The 23,870-nt window shown below is 36.8% G+C and overlaps 1 protein-coding gene across 1 annotated transcript in view; it reads left to right on the forward strand.

Moving 5' to 3' along the window:
* The window catches only part of pcnt (pericentrin), a 245,819-nt gene that overhangs the window by 116,564 nt on the left and 105,385 nt on the right, over window positions 1-23,870 (forward strand). Inside the window, 7 exon segments of the mRNA XM_051931264.1 lie at window positions 1,782-1,993; window positions 2,699-2,822; window positions 3,339-3,509; window positions 8,475-8,707; window positions 9,073-9,192; window positions 9,957-9,977; window positions 22,641-22,877. Coding sequence (XP_051787224.1) covers window positions 1,782-1,993; window positions 2,699-2,822; window positions 3,339-3,509; window positions 8,475-8,707; window positions 9,073-9,192; window positions 9,957-9,977; window positions 22,641-22,877 — 1,118 coding nt within the window.

The following is a 23,870-nucleotide window of genomic DNA, read 5'->3' on the forward strand; positions in this document are numbered from 1 at the left end:
GCCCGTCCAGCCCCTGTGGCATCTGCAGTCATCACTATGAAAATGCCAGCTATACACAGTTGCAGCAAAAGGCAAGCAGTCCTTTTAAGGATAGGATAGTGAGTCACCTCAAAGAGCCATGTAAAGAGCAGAGAATCTATCATTTGTGGCGCTCAGGACTGGCACTGCACTATAAAGGCACCTTGAGGGAATGAATTTGCTTATGTACATAGAAAGCATTTCCATTCCATTAATGTGCTGCTCTTTAGTCCACAGAAAGTGTGTGACATTGTTCAAACATGTAGCATGCTGCATAATGTGGCATGCAATCGTGGCTTGCACCGTATCTGAAGAGATATGCAGTATGATGAACCTGACCCTGACGCACCAAATGATCAGCCAAAATTGGACAGGATTACAACTTCATTTTAGTGTAGTTAGCAGAATGTAAAAATGGGTAATCAGATGTAGCATTTATTTTTTAACCAATTAATTTAATTTGTGGTCAATGTTACATAGTACAGCCCCTATATTAAGTGCTGGTGCTAGGTTATTTTTCACCCAAGATCGAAACCCGAGGTGAGTGACTAATTCACATTAATGGTTGCTTCCAGCCCTTATATTCCTTAGTTCACTGGCCACATCTCATACAGAATTTACTCTTATATTTTGTGACTCCATAATACCCAGCAGTTTGAGGCAGAGGTGTGTGAGCAGCACAGCAGCACCATCATCGCCTGCAGTCATGTCCTTGGCATCGGGGTCAACTTTTGTAATATTGTCGGAAACAGAATAAACAGGTGGTGGTCTCTGACTTGCCTTTTCATGTCAACTTCGATATCTGGCCACTTCTTTCTTATTTCGGACACTGTGTGACTTTTTGAACTTGAACTTTCGAGTACTGTATCTCCACCACACTGTATCACTCCATCAACTTCCTTTCGTTGCTTATACCACTGCTTAAGCCAACAAATAGTAAGTTTTTCCTTGCCTCCAATTTGATTTCACTGAAAGTCATCTTTTTTCCACATGCTTTTGCCGTTGTCTTTTAACAAAACACTGAATGGAAGGGGCTATTTGTAATGATTTGCAAATTCAAATATGTCAGGGTGGAACTATAGGCGCATGCACATGCGTTAAATTTCATGTTCATTGGGATTTATAAAGGTGAAGTGCATGGAACTTGGCGTACTCACAGTTTTATGCATCAGGATTTTTTTGTGCATACACATTACCAGTTTTGTCCATATGCCATGTTTTAGTGTGAATTCTACACATGGCATTATACATGAGGCCCGTGGTGTTATGGCTAGATGACATTGAAGATGATGGAGAAATCAATAAACATGCTTAGAATTCTGCCCGCTTTGTCCAGGTGAGAAATAAACCTTGTGGAGCAGATAGAAAATTGCCTCCTCCACTCTAGTCCAAGTGGTCTACCACAAGAGGACTCATATATTCCTGGACCAGTATCTCAAAGTCTTCATAATGCGAGATGTAAATGCCACTAGTCTATAGTCATTAGGTGAAGAGGCACCTGCCTTCTTTAGACGAGGAACAACGCAGGGTGTTTTCTACAGCATTTAATAATACCAAACAAATTAACATGATTGTTATTAATATTGCACGGTTGTAGGCTGAGAGAAATATACATTTGTACAGTTTATTAATTAATTATTAAAGCTTGTGTGCAGTTCTGAAACAAGTCTGAAAGATTATGAAGATCCAATTTAAAGTAAAAATTACCAGCAATCAAGTTTTAGTCTTCAATATGTATTTACTTAATTCTTTTTCAATTTCAGATGAAGTGCAAAGTCAATGCAGTGAAGGAGAGTCAGAATCCAGTCACTGGTCTTCTATTACAGATAAAACTTTAAGAAGTTCACAGCTTTTGTATGAGAGTAGTATTGCTAGTCCCGAGCAAGAGAGGGAGAATCACATTCTGTTAATTTGCGACCGACTTCGAGGTACTGTGGAGAAACTGCTAGAGTTGGTTGTGGAATCTGCATTGCAAGTAAGAATTATTAGTATCTTCAGAAAGTATTCACCCTTTAGAACATCTGAATGTTTCATTATGATGCAAGAAAAAATTTAAATCTACATAACGGATTTTTGATCATTCTTTATGTTAGTTATATCTGTAGCATAGAGTCCATGTGACAATTGAAAAAAGCCTTGATTACTTACTTATTAGTAAACATGGAAATTTAAGATGATAAAAATGAGGTGTTTTGGCTTTTTTAGAGTTTGCAGTTTGAGCAGCATGGTTTTAACAAATTTACTGTTTTTACTTTTTAAGTCTGCAAAAAATATGATGAGGTAATGTAAATTATATCTTTCTGCATCAGTTTAATAGGCTTTGAGAATATGTTCTCCCACTTTTGTTTGATGTTGTATTTTTAGGACTGTTCACAGAATATTATTTTTGATATTGTAATATTTTACACTCCATAGTCCAGTAATGTAGACTGAAGAAAAGTTTGAATATTAACTTCATAACATTTAAGTTCCAAATTAAGCATACATTTAAAAGCCAGTCTGTCCATTTGCATTCAATGCTTCATAATTTGTTTTGCCTCAACAGATCAAATATTTGTTTTCTTTTCTTTATATCCTGTGTTTTGTTATTTTGAAAAAAATAACAAGTTGTTAGGTTTCTTAGACCTTAGATGGAAAAATCAGTGTTTAAATCCCAGTGTTGCCTTTTCTGTGCATTCAGGTGGAAGATGCCCATGGGGACCTTTCACACCTAGAAGCAAAATTAAGCCATCAAAACCAACTTCCTGAGCACCTGGAAGAGTCTGTGGCAAAAACCCAGTTAAGACAAGAACTTAAAGCAGAGAGTAAGTTGGACACGACACTTAGAGAACTCGTTTGCTGTATTTATTTATGTGCTTATATAGTTAGCTCAGATTTAAACAATGATTTTACAGTTTTATTAAAATGATTTTTTTAAGTGCTCACTGTTTAGCAGTTACGTTTAGTGGACTTTGGCAAGCTTTAACAGCTTTATTTTGCTGTCCTGTTTGGTCTGCATTTTATCAGGTTTTTTCTGTTCTTTAAGACATCTGTGGTGTTGGGAACTTGGTCCAGTAAGCTGTAAGAGAGTGAAGATTTTGGTTTCTAATGCATTATAAGAATTTTGGTAAACATTTGATGATTTATTTGTTATTGGCTGATTACTTTTCTTTGTTTTGTTTTATTGCTATCACCATCAAATGCCACTTTTTCAGTTTTTTTTAAAAGTAGCTGAACAGGTTAAATGGTCTTTTGGTCATGTGTTTTCTCATCTGTATTAGTTTGAAGTATCATCATTTTTGAGAACCTCTCTGTTGTTTGTTATTATTCTGGCTGTGTAGCAGAGAAAGCTGCTCTAGAAGAGGTCTTACAGCAAACAATAAAAAAAGAGCATCAGCTTGCAGTTGAGGTTGATACCCTAAGAGAACGTTTGCATGATCTTAGTGAGGAGCATAATCTTCTTGTCCGTCGAAGTGAAGCTATGGCTGCCACAATGGGAGATACAGAGGCAGGTAAGAAATACATACATAGCTAGTCAGTTTCTGGCTGAAAACTATAAAAGTTCTGTCTTGGAGTTTTCCACCCATGAAAAATTGCATATTCATTTGGAATCTGTTATAAATTATTTTTTACAATGTGTCATATCTATGATATTTACATTAGGTGCAGGTTCTTAACATTTTTTGTAAAATACAGCATAATATTTTTTTGTGGGAAAAAGTCTCAAAATTAAACAAAGTAACCTAATCAAACCACCTGAATTCCATTCAGGAGAGCCGTAGGTAGGTCACCTGGCAGTACAAGGTGCTAAAGAGGTAATAGCCTTGAACAGGGTACACTCATACAAACACAACACTCACACAGAACCACTTTGAAATTGCATGTTAAAACTAGCATGCATTTTTATGCAAGTGTGGAGGGGAAATTTTTAGTGTCACCACTCTGAGACTTGCAATCACACTCAAGTAAATATTTTCTTTATGTGGTCTAAAACACATATTAATAAAAGAAGAATTATTAAAATAGTCATTAAATTTGTAGAAGTCTTTTTTTCCCTCTCTGACTCAATGCTTAGTGGAAGTTTTACATACTTACTCCCACTGAGAATACAGTGCTTCAGGCTTAATGAGTTTCATAGCCCTTGCCACATAGGGTATATTAGAGGTTGCCTAAATTCTATCTATGCCCTAGATGACCTGGAAAGAAATACAATTATTTTTCATTTATTGTGAAAGCAAATGCCACAGGAAAAAGCTTCATTATTAAGAATAGTTACCTTTAAGTGTCATTTTAAATAAGTGTTTCCCCCTTGGATACTTATTTCTCAACAGAACAAAGCTCAATCTTCTCTCAAAATGAATTGAATATATGTAATTAGTCTTTTGTTTGTTTTATAAATGGGGAAAGTATGGACCATAAACAGTTGTTCATTTTCTGGTTCTCTTTTGGTTTTTTATCAATGTATCAATTTAGTTTTTTTGTAAATACACTTTTATTCTTAATTTAATATGTTCCAAAAAAATTTTGGACAGGAGAGAGGTTACCACTGTTTTACATCACCTTTCATTTTAATAACACTTTGTAATTGTTTTGGAACTTAAGACACCAATATTTCTGTTTTGAAAGTGGAAATTTTTTAGCTGGTCAACTGTAGGGGGTATTTATTGTTATTTGCACTTAATAATGCAGCATGTTTTCAGTGGGGAGACCGGTCTGGGCATCATATATTATCTTGATTCATAAGCAATTTGAAATATAGACTGCAGCACCATGGAAATGAGGAGTCAATTTCAGAAAACCTCAAGCACAGTGAAGCCATCAGGTGTCTGGACATTGTCAACATATGCCTTCCACTATGCATTATACAGTCTCATCTTATTTGTGGTTGAATGTTTTTTATTGTCAAAGATTTTTCAAAGTAATACGAGTGCATATGATTTTGTCCATCACAGAAGAATGTCAGATTTTAATGCAGTGCCATCTAAAGGATTAACGATCATGGGTATTCAGCATTAGTTTTCGACACATGCTTCTTACAAAATTTCTTCAGGGTGAAATGAATAAAATTCCTAGCAATCTTGCATTGAGAAATGTTATTCTTGAACTGATTATTCAATTATCCAGTTTTTCATAAATTAGTCTTTTGTGAATGCTTCTTTTCTAATTGAGCATAATAGCATCACCAGATCATGATGTTTTAAACTATTCACAGTGTGCCCCAGTCTTTTATTGCCCCATCCCAAGTTTTGTGTAAGATGTTAGAAATTTGGAATGAGCATTTAATTTACAAAAAACTTATTTTATTTTTTCAGTTTAATGCAGGTCAAAGTTTTTTTTCATCAACCATATGATTTAACCTGTTATTGTGTTTAAAATTGTCTACTAAAAATTCCATCACCAAATTATAAAGTTTGCTTAAAAATACTGTTAGTGTTTTAAATATTTTATTGCCATTTACTGAATTGTGTATCTCTATTTTCTCCTGTCTCTCTATTGTATAAAAAAATTCTGGGATGAGACTTGACTTTTTCAGAAAGATACTTTCAAGTCCCACAAGACGAGACTTTGAGATTTAATCAAGCCAAAGGCCGGAAATAAAAGACAAAAAGTAGAAGACAAAGTAGAATGTCGTAAAGAATTCAAAAACATTGGCACGATACACATAGAGAGCAGGTTAGAGATAATGAAAGTACTAAAATTCGAAAGTCTCAAAAAAAATTATAGTAAAGATCGCATTAGTGCAAACAGACGGAAATTATTATAAGAGATTGAATATATTGTTCGGCTTTAAACTTTAAGTCGGAGACTTATAGATCGTCTAATTCGTGTTGCCATCAGGGAAAGTAGTGTTTCTTCCCATTGAAGAGGCGTATCCGTGAGAATTAAAAGATTTGTTGTTTGGTGAAAGTGAAATCCACATACGCGAGTGGCAGAGACGCAAAGTGCCTGGCACATAGCCCAGGCCGGGGGAGGGGTTGGCAAGCGAAGCAAGCAGGGGACAAAGCCCCCTAGTTTTGAAATATATAAAATCCATAAGCTGTGTTTCATTATATCAGCATGACAAGTAATTGTCAGAAATGTACAACCTTGGAGAAACATTTTAATTTCTGTCTTTTGAGTTCTACTTGAAAACCTGAAAGAATAAGATGTGTAGGTGGTAGAATGGAGCCAACAGAAACGTTCATTGTCAATTTAAATATTGTGGAACGAGCCCCGGACACAGCCAGGCAGACATGTCTTAATCACCACCACACGTTTATTTACACTATTATTATTTACAAGTCTTTTGCTACAAACCCCAAAGTCTCCCCAAAGTCCAGGCCAACCACTCTGCCTCTTCAGACCGCTTCCTCCTTTCTTTCTTGCACCTTGTCCTCTTCCACCCGACTCCAGCCTTGAATGAAGGGAGGCGGCCCCTTTTATCAGTACCCGGATGGGCTCCAGGTGTGCACTGGCCATCCCGCGGACATGCCCCAGTGTGGCGGAAGTGCCGGCTGTCCTTCCAGAAGCCCTCCGGGTGTTCCCTCTTTTCTTCCCCCCAGCACTTCCTGGTGTGGCGGAAGTACTGGGGTCCAGGGTCCTTCAGGCAGGGGGATGCCCCTGGCCCTGTACCCGTGGCCCCCAAAGCAGCCAGGGCAGGCACCCCCTCATGTTATGGAGGAGGCACAAGCCCTCCTCCGCTCCTTCTGGCCATCCCGGCCGGGCATGAACCCCAGCCGGGTGCCACACTATTTATTACATATTTATTTTGTATATGTGAATCCCTGTGTTGGTGTTACGTAGTTTTCTCAGTATATTTTAATTGTTTCATTTAACAGTTATTATATGATGTAACATTCAATGCAGTATTGATTCTTTCCCTGCACCCAGATAGTTCACTGCTATGTGCAAATATATCTTGGGTATCTTGTTTTGTTAAGGTTATAACAGCGGTTCTCAAACTTCTTCAGAATTTCTTGTGTGGTGGTCCCTTTAAAAATTGTTCGATGGCTTGCGGACCCTTTTATTAAAAATTAAAAAATCAATATTATTTCAAGAAAATTGGAGGTGCTAAATACTTTGCACAAGAGTGCCACATACCCACTGCGTGGCACTGCATAAAGTACAAGCCGCTGTGAATAAAACATTTTTTGACAAACAATTATTTATTCAGAAAATATTACGTACATCTTAGTTATTAAATTTAAGTTAAAATTTTAATGGGATGGATGCATCTGTTTTGCCTTAACCAGTTCTTCTATGTTTGGCTTTGTTTTGGCCAGTGCAACTCTCATATCATTTGTTGCGTCTAATCTGTTTCGAGATTTTGTTTTGACAGTAAGTATTGTGGAAAAAGCCGTCTCACACTCATAGGTGGTCGTGAATGGAATCAGCACTCTTAGAGCCATCTTTGCAACATCGGCATAGGACTGTGCCATTTCAATCCAAAAATCACTACAACACATTTCACAGAAAACATGTTTTGCACCCCCCATCATTTATGAAAGCAATAAACTTCTTGTCCTTCGAAGGCAGGTCACTAATGGAGAGTACATACTTTATCAAATATTTCTTTTGCAGTTGTTCACCACTTAAAAACACAAAAAATGTAAAATATGTTGTTTGTTGATTATCTGTATCGACCTTTAGAGTTGTTATTTGCTTCTAAAATATATGAAAACTGTTTGAGTGTTTTGATTCTACGAAAGAATCGATAATTTTTGATTATGATAAAAATAATAAGGGCTGGTTTGTGCCGAGCGATAACGGTGGGAAAACAATGCGGTAGCAGCGAATAATGGAACAGCGGATTAGTGGTCGGGTCTAGGTGGTGGGGGTAAAGGAGCTCAGTCACTTACTTCCCCTCGTAAAGGTTAATAATTATAAAAATGTAAATAGTATAAAAATGTAATCATTTCTCACGGTCCCACTGAAACCGCTTTGTGGTCCCCTACCCAGTTTTAGAACCGCTGGGTTATAACATTGATTAGACGTGGTTTTCCATTTAAAGCTGTAATTATATATTTTCAAATTATAAGATTCATGTAATAATTGAAATTATGTTCATACTTTTTGTTGAGGAAAACACACTAGTAAGCCATAATTAAGCATCACCTCTTTGTTGTTGGTTGTCTTTTAAATAATTGTATTACGTTTTCTTTCATTTTTAGCTGAAAAAAATTTATTTTCTCTGTTATTGTGATACTTTTTAAATTTAACTTCCATGATGTATTATGCAGTCCTAAAACTGAAATTTTCTTGTTTGTAGGTTTTACTTAATCTTGTCATGTTTTGAATTTATGACAGTAAGGAAGTGTTCCTTTAAGTATTTTTTTAGTTTTCTATTTCACATTGTCACTATGCAAAACATATTTTTAGGAGAAAGCATTTTCCCAGAATATTTGTATTTCTTTATTTTTACTGTTATTTTCTTTCTGCATAAAATCCTTTAGACTATATTTTATCTACTTGTAATTTTATGTAACTTTTTTTTTTAGGTTTGCTTGAAGAAGCCAATCGTCTTGCAAAAGAAAAGTTAGACCTACAGTGCCAAGCAGAAAAGGACAGATGCAGTCTAACAAATCGATTGAAAATCCTTGAAAACGAACTGGAGGACCAGATGAATAGCAATACAGAACTAGAAGATAAACGAAAGACAGAAGTGACGGATCTCAAGCAGCAGATCCTTGCACTGGAAAAACAACTTCGTAATAATCGTCAATTCATGGATGTAAAAAACTTAACTTTTCAGTTCCTGTTTTGTGAAACTTCCTAGCTTGTATGCAGTCATTTTTTAGTTTGTTTTAAAGATTGTGTTAAGTTCACTTCATGCTAGTACAGATAGTTAAAGGAATTTGTCGTCTTTTTTTGGTAATTTCTCACATTATATGAAACAGTATATTTTAAAAGTCATCTATAGTTGTCTGGTTTTATGTATAAGAATAAGTTTATTTTTTATACTTTATTTTAATTGAGTTGTGTTTGTTAATGTTGACTGAAGAACATGCAGTCTTAAATTGTATGTTAGGATATAGAGGTTCTTATTTACCTAGAGGAATTTCTATTGACACGACTATATAAATTTTTATTTTCCAGGATCAGGCAGTTGAGCGTGAGCATGAAAGGGATGAATTTCAACAGGAAATAAAGAAACTAGAAACACAACTGAAACAGCAGTTCAGATCAAATACGGGTATGGAATATCAAGGCCAACAGGTGTGTGTTAATGCTCTTGATCCCCATTGCTTATCTAAAGCTACATTATCAACGTTTTCTGTAACTTTGTTTCTTGAACATTTGATCTAACTTCTCTTATGGATATTGGTAGCACAGTACTGCAGTGGTTAGTATTTCTGCCTCAACATTGTCTTTGTGAAGTCCTGTATGTGTGTCATTTATCTCTGTGGGTTGTTTTATTATTAACCTTAGTATGTTAAGGTGTATAATAGTGGGTCCTGCAATGGAGTGAAATCCTACCAAAGTCTTTTCCTGCCTTGAGTCCTTTACTTCTGATATATAAGGTCTGGCTAACCACAACTAGGATTTGGATTTAATTAATCTGAGAAATGTTTTTTTTGTTACTTTGTCCACTCAAACAAAACAAATAAAGTCAGTCCTTTTAATAATTTCTAAACAGAACAGTATAAACTAATCCTTGTGAGATATGTACTAAAATCATTTCACAATGGGTCTTAGATTCTTTCTTAGAAGCCAAGAGTTTCAAGTTAAACATTGTTTTCTATATTAATATTCCCAGTTGTTTTTTTAACAGTTATTTTCACTAAATTTTTGTTATAGTAGAAAAACAAATGTAGCTAAAAATATCAGAACTTCTTACATATCATGTTAGCATTTGCAAGTGCAATTTATTGTTTTCCTAGTAGTGTGTATTGTAAAAGCAGGTATTTTGAATAACAGTATTGTAGTGTGTAACATGTAATATGTTTCTTTTCTTATCTATTTCCATCCTAACAAATTAGATTGATGACTTGATTTTGCAGGTATGATGTATTGTTTTTTTTCCCCCTCCCATGCTCTTCTTTCTAAACTAATCCCATTACTTGTGTTGTAGGATTTACTTATACATATATCCTCTAGTCTGAAATTTCCATATGTGGTCTTAAAGGAATACTTTACTTAATGTGTTAATCTTACATTTTCATGCAGAATGGAGATATAAAAAAGAAAGCAAACAATTTCAAAATATCCATGAAAAAATTTCACGTTATTTGTGTAACATAATCCACATGTAAAGTCTTCCAGTGGTATTCTCATAATGTCCCAAACACAGATTTTTTTTTTAAGAAATATATTAATAAATATGCCAATTCTGGAAAACACTCTCATGAATTAAGAGTGAAATTATTCAGATGTGAATGACCATTTGAATTGTAGATCTACCTCTTGTTGTTACATTTATTTTCATATACATAAGAATAATTTGGCAGCAAGCTGTGAAACTATTTGGGTGAAATCTCTTTCCTTGCTGAAGCATCTCAGGTATGCACAAGTATGAAGTGTAGTCTTTTCCTGATAATGTTTTGCTCTCGCTTTTCTTTAACTTTTAATCTTTAGTTGTACATGGCTCTCAGTAAACTTTGCACTTTCACTATCATGTGAAATGCATTGTTAGTCAATGAATAAGCTGTTACTGGCACACCTCATCATCAATGAAGTACATGTGTTTGGGATATTGTGAGCATACTACTGGAATATGCACAATGTGGAACATTGACTGCCATAGATTTCTGATTGAACAAGAATTAAAAAAATATATATATATTTATATATATATTTCTGTTCTGCATGAAAACATGACAGAATTTTTTTCTCAGCGATCACTACAAACTACATGGGAAACTAACATATAAAAAGAAAGTCCCATTATTTTGGGTGGAGCATTCCTTTAAAATAATAGTATACTGTTCTAATATTCTTTCTTGCTTGAATGTAAATAAACAAAAGACTTAAATACTGAAAATTCTTTATAACCAGTAATCTAGATAGCTTGTGTAAAATGAATCAAACAGAGAGACATTAACTTTTATTATAGCCTCTAGTTTTTCCATTCTTTTTACCTCATTTTTATTGTGGGGAAGTTACAAAGTTTACTGATTTACATAGTGGTATTACAAGTTGGAATATAAAAGTCTGAAAATCCAAAAGTAGTTGATCAATCTAATTTATCAAGTGTAATTTATGGGGAACACTCATATAAAATACTTGCATAAGCATTGTAACCTAACAACTAATTTTGTTGGTTTCAAAGAGTGTGCGCTTTTAAGACTTTTTGTTACCGAATAAACAGAAATGCATGCAATAGATCCCTCTGAGTTCTTATCTGGTGTATTAATGAAATTATACTCTTTTATTCAAATAAGTAGAATGTAGTGAAAGTGTTTTGTTACTTTCTTTGAAAATGTTTTCACATTCCCCTCATTGGAGCAAATTAAAGAGAATGTTACAAATCTAAATAGTGACGGAATGATATAGAAAGAGCAGTGTGAATTATATCCTGTCCATGTAACAGGACTCCAACTCTCTGTCTTTAAATAGATACTTGAGGGGTCATGGGAATTTACCTACCATGTTTAAAAATATTTTGTAGAGTTGGAAAAAGCGACGTATTGCAACTCAGCTTTTTGCAGATGATGATGTTCTCTTGGCCTCATGAGACTTTTGTTACAGCTAAATGTGTTGTAGCTAGGATAATCATGGTACCTCCAGATCTGAAGTTTTGGTCCTCACGGAATAGAGTGTCTTGTTCATTTCAGTAGTACTAGGGTTTTGTACCGTGTTAGCCATTATGAATGTAGAGAAAAGCCAAGCAAAATGACACCTTTTATTGGCTAACTAAAAAGATCACAATATGCAAGCTTTCGAGGCAATTCAGGCCCCTTCTTGTTCATTTCAGGTAATGTGTGAGCAAATGTCTCAATTAAAAGGAGACCATGTATCTCAGGGTTTTGTCATGAGTGAGGAAGAAGTACCCTAGGTTCTTGTCTATAAGCCGGACTCATGTATAAGCCGGAGACCAAAAATCATACGAATTTTTAAAATAAAATCGTATCATAGATAAGCCGGACTCATGGATAAGCCGAATGTACTATAACCTATCCATATTACTAACCGAGAATGCTAAACCGGATGATGGACGCAGGCACATCCGGCAATGGGCCGTAGCTGCAAAAAGACGTACTGCGCAGGCGCAAAAACAGTCCGCATCCGGCAATGGGCCGTAGCTGCAAAAAGACGTACTGCGCAGGCGCAAAAAGAGTCCGCGAGGGTCGGCTGAGGAGCCGAGAAAGGCGGATAGAAGAGGGCGAGAGAGGCGGATGAGGGGCCGCGAGAGGCGGACAAGACCACAGAAAAAAGGAGTGAGCACAGGAAAAATTGAGAAATGAGGCGCAAAGAGCACCGAAAAAACCAAGAGGGGGATTCAACAAGCCCATGGAACACAAAAAAAAGAACACAAAACCACCCCACAGACCCTACAAGCAAGGGACTGGACACACACAAAGAGGGGGATTCAACAAGACACAGGAACACAAAAAGAAAGAAGACGCTCGCGCGACAACAATCCTCAACCCCCCCCCCAAACCCCAACACACACACACACACACATCCATAAGAAGTGACACCCAAAGCCACATATTCTAAAGTGAACATCAACACCTTCTCACTAGACAGCATAGGTGTCAGCATTGGTGGATCTCCTTACAATAAAGCACTATTAACCGTTCAACTGCAGAAAAAGAAACATATTAACAGTGACTGCGATCCTTCTTATTACTTATCCATATTTCGCATGCTGAGAAAGAAACAAGTCATGAATACACGGTCACGGGTACAAAACGAAAAGGAAAGGATAACAGGAACAAACACACGAAAACGAAAGAAACAACAAAATAGACGGCTATGCAGCATAGGTGGATCTCATTACAATAAGGCACTATTAACCGTTCAACCGCAGAAAAGGCTCCATATTAACAGTGAGTGCAATTCTCCTTATTACTTATCCATATTTCTAAAAGAAAAAATGTCTCGACTCCAAAAACGCAAAGCTTAACTAAAGCTTCTAACTAACGATGTACCTAAAAGTAAAAACTTTATGAACTGCATTAGATCCTACAATAGTTCATTTGCTTTTGCATATACCGGAGTAAATATCAGGCCACCAAAAGGCAATGGCCCATACTACTTTCGCATATGTGCACAAATACTGCATCGCATTGGAACAGTGCACCCTGAAACAAATCAACAACGCAAATATGCACAAATCTACATCCTAGATCCACATGACGCAAACTATCAATCAAAGTGCTGCATCGCAACAGGCACGGATTCAAAACGAAACACCTCCCGTCTCAGACATACGTTAATGGCAGCGAAGGCTACAACGGGCGTCTCACACAGCACAGGCAAATCGATTACAGTTCCAAAACAACACGTCCCAAATACTACACATGCAACAACGCGCCTCTCAAACGGCACAAGAAAAACATACACCAGTAAAATTCATTCGGATTAATGAATGTCATTTGCAATCATTGTCATTCAGTTCACTTCCCTGAAGAAACAACTCGAAATACAAGTTATACATTTACACGTTGTTGTCAAAAGGGTCAAATTAGACTGCCTTCTTTACATTCATATACTGAATATCTACAGAGGCTTATAACTGACGATGTACCTGAAAGTGAAATCTTTATCAACTACATTAGATCCTACAAATCGGTATCCACTATGAACATTAACGGTGGCACTGCACGTGACATCCGTCTTGAAAAAATGTTGTTTATTGATGAATGTTCAATGGCATGAAGTCACTTACTCAACACCATTCATAAACTTCTACAAACGTTTATGAATAATAATATTCGATTTGAAGGAAAGGTACTTTTATGAGGAGGAGATTTTAGACAGTGATTAGCTATTCTTCCAGATGCCATGCACTCAGCTATTGTTCAGTGCACCTTAAAATACGCAGACAATTGGCATTGCTTTCAAAAGATACAGTTAGTAAAAAAGATACGATGTCCAGAACCAGATCATAACAATTGCTTATTACAACTGAGAGATGGTACACTCACCAATACAGCTGGACTTCAGGCACATATTATTACAATTCCTCAAGCCTTTATCTGCGACAACTTAGTTACAGAGAGATTTGGAACAGCAATCTCATTAGACCAAATGCCCCTTTTAACACAACGCACTATATTATGTCCAAAAAATATTAATATGGAAAACATTAATACCCAAGTCATTCCATTACTTCCTGGAGAGACACAACTCTTTCTAAGCTCTGACAAACTTGACTCTGATCACAACAATAACCATCTTAAATGACCTTACAAGTTCTGAGCTGGAATTACCTTTTACACTTAAACGGCGTGTACAAAGAAATTTTCAAATAAACCTTTACACTGTGCCACACACTTTATTGTTTGCTTTCTATTTGCATCATCTACACCGTCACACTATTCTATATCTCATTCATACATCACGCTCTTTGTCATTCCCAACACCAGGGGTTGGCGAGCGAAGCGAGCAGGGGGCGGAGCCCCCTAGTAACTAATAGAAGGGAGGGAGGTCAGTGGTCTCACTCGCACCCATTTAATTTCTTTAAGGGGGGAGAGAGTGTGAGATATTGGCGTCTATCTCACTCCCCGCATGGCGCAGTTGGAGCGGCCGGAGCGCGTTCTTTCTGCTCTGGGCGTCGCCGAGTCAACACGCGCGCGTAGCGGTCATTTAAATTGTGATTTTATATGTAAGCATATTTAAATATATATCGCGGATTATTTGCTGGTTCGTGGATTTCTGCGGACAATGGGTCTTTTAATTTCTGGTACATGCTTCCTCAGTTGGTTTGCCCAGTTGATTTCATACAAGGGACGCTATTGGCAGATGGCTGAGAAGCTAGATTGCTTACTTTTCTCTCTCTCTTGCACTGACTATCTGTGATCCTGACGTATGGGGATTGAGCAGGGGGGCTGTTCGCACACCTAGACGATACGGATGCTCGTCTAAAAATGCTGAAAGATTATCTTCACGTTGCTATCTTTTGTAAAGCTGATTCCTGAAACGACATGCTGCACAGTGCTTCGCATACTTAAAAGCTCGAAGGGCACGTATTGATTTTTGACTGAAAAACAAACTCTCTCTCTCTCTCTCTCTCTCTCCCCCTGCTCCTGACGGAGGGGGTGTGAGCTGCCGCCTTCAACAGCTTTGTGCCGCGGTGCTTCGCATACTTAAAAGCCAAACAGCACCATTGATTTGTTTGCTAGAGATTGTTTTCTCTATCTATGTGACATTCTGTGCTCCTGACACACACTCCTTTGAAGAGGAAGATAGTTCTGTCTCACAATTAAAAGAATGCAAACATGTCATCTCTGTCTTGTCATGGAGCACAGTTTAAACTTTTGAAAAAGAGACAAATGTTTGTTTGCAGTGTTTGAATAACGTTCCTGTCTCTCTACAACCTCCTGTGTTTCTGCGCAAATCTGTGACCCAAGCATGACAATATAAAAATAACCATATAAACATATGGTTTCTACTTCGCGGATTTTCTTATTTCGCGGGTGGCTCTGGAACGAAACCCCCGCGATGAAGGAGGGATTACTGTATAAACCGGACTTATGTATAAGCCGATATTCTATTTTTTCATTTTCACAACTTTTTTCCTTAGATAAGCCGCGGCTTATAGACAAGAACTTAGGGTAATAAATTCATTGACCAATGAATGGGTGCATTGTCAGTAGTTTTGCATATGTTTTGGCAGCCTGTGGTAATGAAGAGGATGCTATGGCCTTAAAGGAAGTTTTAAATTTACCAGTAAGTCTGCATTCCTAATCTCTCATATTATCATGAAATCTTGTTAATGACTAGATAAGTAAGACCGCCAATGCAACCAGCCAAAAACAAAGTTTCTGTCTAGGTGTTCTTTCCCTGATAGAGAGAATAGGTAAGCAATTTCAGTGGGTTTTGCCATTGAATTGCCGCCTCTACTTATCAGGAGAAGGCGATTTGAGGTGGTTCTGGCATGTAGTTAGGAAATCACATGGATGCTCTAGGAAAAGATGAATTGATCACTCAATTAACTAGTTATTAGTTTTGCCTTCAGAAATGCTGTAATAATTTGATACACCTCTTTCTTTATTTTCCTGGCCTTTCTCTGTAGGAGTGCGTCTCCAGCTGTTTCTTATATCACAGTTACTGAAGCACACTTGTTTTATGAAACAGAATAATACAATTTATTGATAAATACAAGAATTATAGAAACATAGCTACATATATATTGATATAGAAGACAGGACACAAGACAGACAAACATACAACAGAAAAGGCTAGCTGTTTACTACCTGTTTAGAGTTGTAATTTCTCTTGGCACAGATAAGCATTTTTAAGATACCAAAGGTATTGTCTGATTTTGTGTGCAGTTGTTGGTGTTGTACCGAGTTCAAGTGAAGGATTTTTACATGTGTTGGAGTGTAGTTCTTCTTTGCTTCTTGGTCTTTTGTCTGTGGTGTGCTATGGTGATGCTCTTCTCATCCCGCTCTTAGACTTGTTGCTTTGTTCTCTGTAACTTCATTGGGAAAAGCATTACTCTTTCTAGAACGAGGGTGTAGGTGCTGAAGTTCCCTTTTTGAAGTAATGCTGTTTTTCAGTCTTCTCAGACTGGGTTAGTCACTAGCACAGAGCTTGACTTGACAGAGTGGCTCTCACAGCTAGTTCAGGATATCTAACACTAAGGCTCTATGGAGAGTAGTTTCCAGGCCAAAGAAATTTGTAAGCTCTTTCCTCCACAGAGAGTAGATGGTTACTCACCCCAAAGAGAGCAGCTTATCAGATTTCTGCTACCTCAAAAAGCAGAGATTTTCTGCTTTCAACTTCCTAAAACATTGTACATTGTCTACCATTTGGCTCTCCAAAGAAAGCAAAGAGATTGCTGCTTATAGGAGTATTGCTTTGTCCATCACATCCAGGTAGACTTCAGTTCACTATCATTTGCCTAAAATAATTTTCCATTTGGATGCCATCTTATCTGAAGGAGTCTCTGCAGAGATATCAGTTCTACTCTGATTTATACATTTATATTCTAGTGAAGTACAGGGCTGGTGTAAGCTGCAATTCAGCCATTTCTTTAGGTTGGGGATGCAGCTGGATTTCTGCATCTCTATTAAATGTGGTGTATTAATAGGTCTTGTGTGCCATTAAGCCACTTGCTAAGAGAAAGCAGCCCTGAAGAAATGTATACTTAAGACACCAGTTTGTAAACTAAAATTACGTTGGTTTGCCATTGCACCAGTAAATCTTATCAATATTTGGGATATGTTGATGTCATGAATATATATCATTAGGGCTGAGAGAGGTGGCATAAATATCATAGCATACATATTCATACATTTGTATTTTACATTTAAAGTTAGGTGTTTTTTTTTTTTTTTTATGGCTAACTTGAAAATTGCTAAACAAATAAACTTAATTGGAAATGTAGAAGTGGCCCATTGAATTGCCAAGGAAGATCCCTTCTAATTTAGGAAATTAACGTAACATTTCCAAAGCCCCATTCAATTTAATTCACATTCACCTTAAGATCAATTTGGAATTACCAATCAACCTAACTTGCATGTTTCTAAAGAAAAACCCTATATAGGCACATGGAGTATGTGAAACTCTGGACAAACAATGAGTTCAAATGAAAGAAAATAGAAGTATCACACTGCATAACCTTCTTAAAGTTAAGAATTTTTAGTTTTGATTTTTTTTTGTCTGTTTTTGCATAAAAAATAAAAAAGGTACTGTACTGTGCTAAATTCAATTGGGCAGTACTCGTTCAGAAAATTTTACATACTGAGCCAATAATGACACTGCCTTAGTCACAAGGTTAAGAAAGTATAACAACCATAGATAGATGAAATAGCTAGAGAGGGCACATTTATAACATTTCACAAATGCTAAATAAATTTAAAAAAGGGACTTGGTAATACATATGGATAAAAAATAAGTTTTGTTTATTAGCTGAGCTTTCCTTAACATGCTCTAACAGGTACAAATTATGTAATCACTACTCTTGGAAGATGTTCATTCAGCTGTTTTACTTTGTTGTTAAATTAAAAAAAAAAAAACAGATATAACACAAACCTATTTTGTTCAACAGCTAAACATTATGGCATTGTAAAACATACCTAAAAAAAATCAATTGTTGTATTAAATGGCATATTTTAGTTCAGACTAAGTAGAGGAAAAAATGATGGAATCACTCAAGGTTATGGAATCGTTAGCCCAAAAAATTACAATTACAGTAATCCCTCCTCCATCGCAGGGGGTTGCGTTCCAGAGCCACCCGCGAAATAAGAAAATCCGCGAAGTAGAAACCATATGTTTATATGGTTATTTTTATATTGTCATGCTTGGGTCACAGATTTGCGCAGAAACACAGGAGGTTGTAGAGAGACAGGAACGTTATTCAAACACTGCAAACAAACATTTGTCTCTTTTTCAAAAGTTTAAACTGTGCTCCATGACAAGACAGAGATGACAGTTCCGTCTCACAATTAAAAGAATGCAAACATATTTTCCTCTTCAAAGGAGTGCGTGTCAGGAGCAGAGTCTGTCAGAAAGACAGAGGAAAGCAAACAAATCAGTAGGGCTGTTTGCTTTTAAGTATGCGAAGCACCGCGGCACAAAGCTGTTGAAGGCGGCAGCTCACACCCCCTCCGTCAGGAGCAGGGAGAGAGAGAGAGAGAGAGAGACAGAGTTTGTTTTTCAATCAAAAATCAACACGTGCCCTTCGAGCTTTTAAGTATGCGAAGCACCGTGCAGCATGTCGTTTCAGGAAGCAGCTGCACAAAAGATAGCAACGTGAAGATAATCTTTCAGCATTTTTAGACGAGCGTCCTTATCGTCTAGGTGTGCGAACAGCTCCCCTGCTCAATCCCCATACGTCAGGATCAGAGAAAGTCAGCGCAAGAGAGACAGAAAAGTAAGTTGGGTAGCTTCTCAGCCATCTGCCAATAGCGTCCCTTGTATGAAATCAACTGGGCAAACCAACTGAGGAAGCATGTACCAGAAATTAAAAGACCCATTGTCCGCAGAAATCCGCGAACCAGCAAAAAATCCGCGATATATATTTAAATATGCTTACATATAAAATCCGCGATGGAGTGAAGCCGCGAAAGGCGAAGCGCGATATAGCGAGGGATTACTGTAGTACTTTGTTGCACCGCCTCTGGCTTTTATGATGGCTTGAATTCTTTGAGGCATGGACTTCACTAATGAAAAGCAATGTTCTTCATCAATTAGGTTCCAACTTTTCTTGCACAGCAGTTGACAGATCAGCTTTGCAGGATGGAGCCTTGTCATGGACCCTCTTTTTTTTATTTTCCAATTTCTGCCATTAATTTTCAGTCTGATTGAGATCTGGATTATTTGGTAGCCATGTCATTGACTTGATATGCCTTTCCTGAAGAAAAGTTTTAATGCTGTTTGCTCAGTTGCAGGATGCATTATCATCCTGAAAGATGACTTCATCATCACCAAACCTACATTTGATTGGTGAAATGAGACAAGTGTCCAAAATTTCAATGTACACCTGTGCATTTACTATAGAGGTCCTTTACCTAACATGCAACCCCATATCATAAATGAGTTTGGAAATTTGCTTGTTTTCTTCTGGCTCTCATGTTTATATGTTTCATTGAAAAGGCATCAAACAAAAGTTCCAACATCATCTCCTTGGCCAATGTAGATTCGTGATTCATCACTGAATATTACTTTCATCTAATCATCCATAGTCCATGTCTGCTTCAATTTAGTCCACTGTAACCTTGCTTTCTTCTGTTTATGTGTTAAGCCAAACGTAAACCATCATTTTCTGTATGTAAGTCCCATTTCCTTCAGCCAGTTTCTTACTGTTCAGTTTCAAAACCTGACTTGTTTCAACTGACTGCTGTCTTGTTGGGGCCATGTTTCCTGTTAATCAACCAGGTGCAACAGCTCGTAAAGATCTTCAAGCACTCACATTTATCTGCAAACTAATTGGCCTATTTAGACTTGTGCAGGTATTTGTTTTAGAAATGCAAATTACCAGGGGCCTCATGTATAAACGGTGCGCACGCACAGAAATGTTGCGTACGAACGTTTCCACGCTCAAATCGCGATGTATAAAACCTAAACTTGGCGTAAAGCCACGCACATTTCCACGGTACCTCATACCCTGGCGTATGCAATTTCTCCGCTCGGTTTTGCAGATTGGCGGTACCCAGCGTCAAAGCAGTGCTACTGTTCCTGTGTGATCACCCTTTCTTTCTTAGACCCACATTCCTGACGCGGCTTAATAAATACACTGAAATTAACTGCATATTGTTTATTAGTGTAATGCATCTGATTGTAATTAACCTGTAGCAATATAATGGTCCAGGGAATAGCCATAGTATTCCAAATACCATAACTGCTTTACTGTTGTTACGCTCACTGCGTCGTCTTCTTCTTTCAGCTGCTCCCGTTAAGGGTTGCCACAGCGGATCATCTTTTTCCATATTACTCTCACTGCACCACTCGGAGTATTTATATCACTGTATCTGAGTGGGGAATCACAGCAGCAGCTGATCGGAAAGAGAATTATCGGTATACAGTTTCAAGCACACACTACCTCAGCCACGGCAAAACGTGTCAAACCTTTTCCTGTACGGACCTCGCGTTTCAGAAACAGTTTCATCCCAAGAACTATAAACGCACTCAATTAAGTGCTCCTTGTAGAACTGTTTGTACTTATAAGTACAATTACCCCACTGTAAACTTGCACTACAGTTATAATATTGCACAACCTGCGCCACTTTATAAAGCGTGTATGATGACGATTACATTTTTAAGATGAAATACAGCAAAATATGTTACTTATAGCATACAGATAAAACTTTAACTTCATTTAAATAATCTGTATTGTTAATAATTAAACATGTGAGGACACGGTGCCGCAGCGCTAGCTAGTTCATGGATAGCTCCTGCCTTGCGCTGTATTATTGCTGGTGCTGACGCGACACTGGAAGGATAGATGGATAGAATAATTAAACATGTACTACGAAGATATTTCAATGTTCCTTAAAAGTTTTGAAGAATCTGCGTTCTAAGCTTACAAATGGCTTAACGTCTATTACAGAGCTGATTGTGTGGTGATTGGGTATTTGGAGAAAGAAAAGTAAGGACAGGAATTGGAGGTTAGTACGTTTAAAAGAGACAGTACTTCTGTAATAAATTATTTCATCGAAGGTCGCACATAGCGCAGCAAGCCTCTTGCGTGAGATATGAACAATCACTGCGCCACCATGTTCCCATGTTTAATAACATGCTTTCATTCCTATCATCATGAAAAAGATATCACGTATACATCTCAGTATTTTAATTATTCAGAGAGCTGTAATATCACGAATGTAATGGATTCTGTGTCCTGTCGGAGAAAGAGAAAGAACGAAAGCACGTAGTGATTCACACTCATAGAGCACATAGAAGATCAAACACAGAATAAAGCATTTAACGTGCTACTTGAGAAACTAGTAAAATAAACACTTTTAAGATGAAGTTTATGATGTTCTACTTTAATGACAAAATAAACTACGTGATTAAAGTGGAAATTTCAAGATTAAAGTTGACATTTCGTGCTTTTTTCCCCACTGTGTGCCTATTTTGTTACTCTGTACCCTAATAAGCTTTCATATGACACTCAGACGGTCCGCTACGAGTTGCCTTTTTACACCGACTTTGATATGTGACTTCTTTTTTATTTCGGGCACTGTGCGACTTTGTGAACTTGAGCTTTCAAGTTTCTCCGACACGCTATGTCACTCGATCAACTTTCTTTTGTTGATTATACCACTGTTTAAACCAACAAATAGTACGTTTTTCCTTTGCCTCCACTTGGTATTCGCTGAAATTCTTATATTTTCCCCCGTGCTTTTCCCATTGTCTTTTCACAGAAGGCTATTTATATCGATTTGTATATTCAAAGAGGCATAATTCTGGGAGGAGTTGGGGCGGGACAGAAGGCGCATGCACGTGCGTTACTTTTCACGCTGATTGGGATTTATGTAGCGGAAGAACGTGGAAGTATGCGTATGTACAGATTCCTGCATCTGGATTTTTCTGTGCGTACGCACATTCCCGCTTTTGTGCTTAAGCACGGCGTTATACATGAGGCCCCAGGTGATTCCATATTTTTTTCCTCATCATTGAGTGGTTCCATATTTTTTCCCTCTACTTGTCTTATATAATCCCTAAATATTTTTTATTGAAAATAGTAACTAGGAGGCTATGAGGGAAAAACTTGATGTCTCCCTGATATTTAGCAGTTTTCACAAACTAATTAAATCTATCTGCCTAACTAACAGACTGATTGACAAATATTTGTTAAGTTAGTGTAATGTTTTTACTATTATATTACTATATTTTAGACTTGATCATAAGTCACTTCTATTCTCAACTTGTAGAAAATTGTTTAAAAGATGCACTTGAAGTAATATTTCTTGATTTATTTGCATTGTTGAGCCATCAAAATTCTTTTTTACACAGCAAACTATGAATTTAATTATCTGAATGTACCGTAGTAATTAGTCTTAATGTACGAGATTAATTTAACATATATTTTTGTGTTTTTTTTATTTTAGGTGGAGACCCTCCAAGAAACAATAAAGAAAAAAACAGATGAATATAACATTCTTCTGTTAGCTAAGGAGCAAACCGATAACTACCTTACTGAACAGCTAGAAGAGACTGAGAAATTGGCATCTCATATTAGAGAACTAGAAGAAAATGTATTAAGTAATGCGGAAGCTACAAGGAAGGTGATACAGCTAGAGCAAGAGATACAGAGGTTAAAGAAATCAGAAATGGAACTTATGGAGGTAAACAGAAAAGTACCGTATATAAGAAAACAAATACTACAGTATTCTAATTCTATAGGTAAAGATGTGCAAGCAAATAGCCCAGTAGTTTTATAGTGATTCATTCTGTGTACAGATTGCCTTTATTGTACTTTTCTTGTTAGGAAAATATGCATTAGGGTTGATGGACCCTATCATAATTGTTTAAGATACAGAAGATTCCCTTTTTATATTGTTTTATATTTTTTTTCTGTCACATATTGGCTTCGAGCTTTGTTTCATAACTGTGTGCTGCAATAGTCTTCTTTGAGTCAGTCATAACCAAAAATTGTGCTCAGTTTGTATAGGTTATAAAATAGATTTTGTAATAAAGTAACAAATAAATACCCTGTCTTCCGGTTTGTATCATAAATGAAAAAGCAGAGAAAACCAACCAACCCATTGTTAGACTTATTTCTGTTTTGAAATGCGGATTTAACCTCTTGTAGTTAATTTTCTTTATGGAGTTTGTTACTAATAGTGTGCACTGGCACTTCTGCTTTTATTGTTTATTTTGTTATACACTCTTAAGTTACACTTGTGCTTTTTGGTACAATCATAATGATTCACCTTCTGCAAACATTAGACATGAGCATGTGAGTTTTATGAACCGAACCACAATTGTTATTCCTCAAACCTAACTTCTAACATGAAAGCATATCTTATTTTTCAGCCTTATTTAAATTGATCTTTGAATTGTGTGCCTTTCAATAGCTACCAAAATTAACTTAATACTTGTGCTGCAGGCATTAAATAAAAATACTAAAAGGAGGATTTAATGGAAGAGTACAAAAACACTATTATGTATCTTACTAGGGCTAGGTATTAGCACTGATGTCCCGATTCGATGCAGTTTCAATTCATATTGTCCAAATTTGATATTGATTTTATCTTGATTGAATTGGCATGCACTGATATATTTGAAGTGCTGGCTTTTTTTTAGAGATTACTTAACCATGCATGGAGAGCATTAAT

The sequence above is a fragment of the Erpetoichthys calabaricus genome, chromosome 8 (assembly GCF_900747795.2).
Source record: "Erpetoichthys calabaricus chromosome 8, fErpCal1.3, whole genome shotgun sequence".
NCBI classification, from domain to species: Eukaryota; Metazoa; Chordata; class Cladistia; order Polypteriformes; family Polypteridae; genus Erpetoichthys; species Erpetoichthys calabaricus.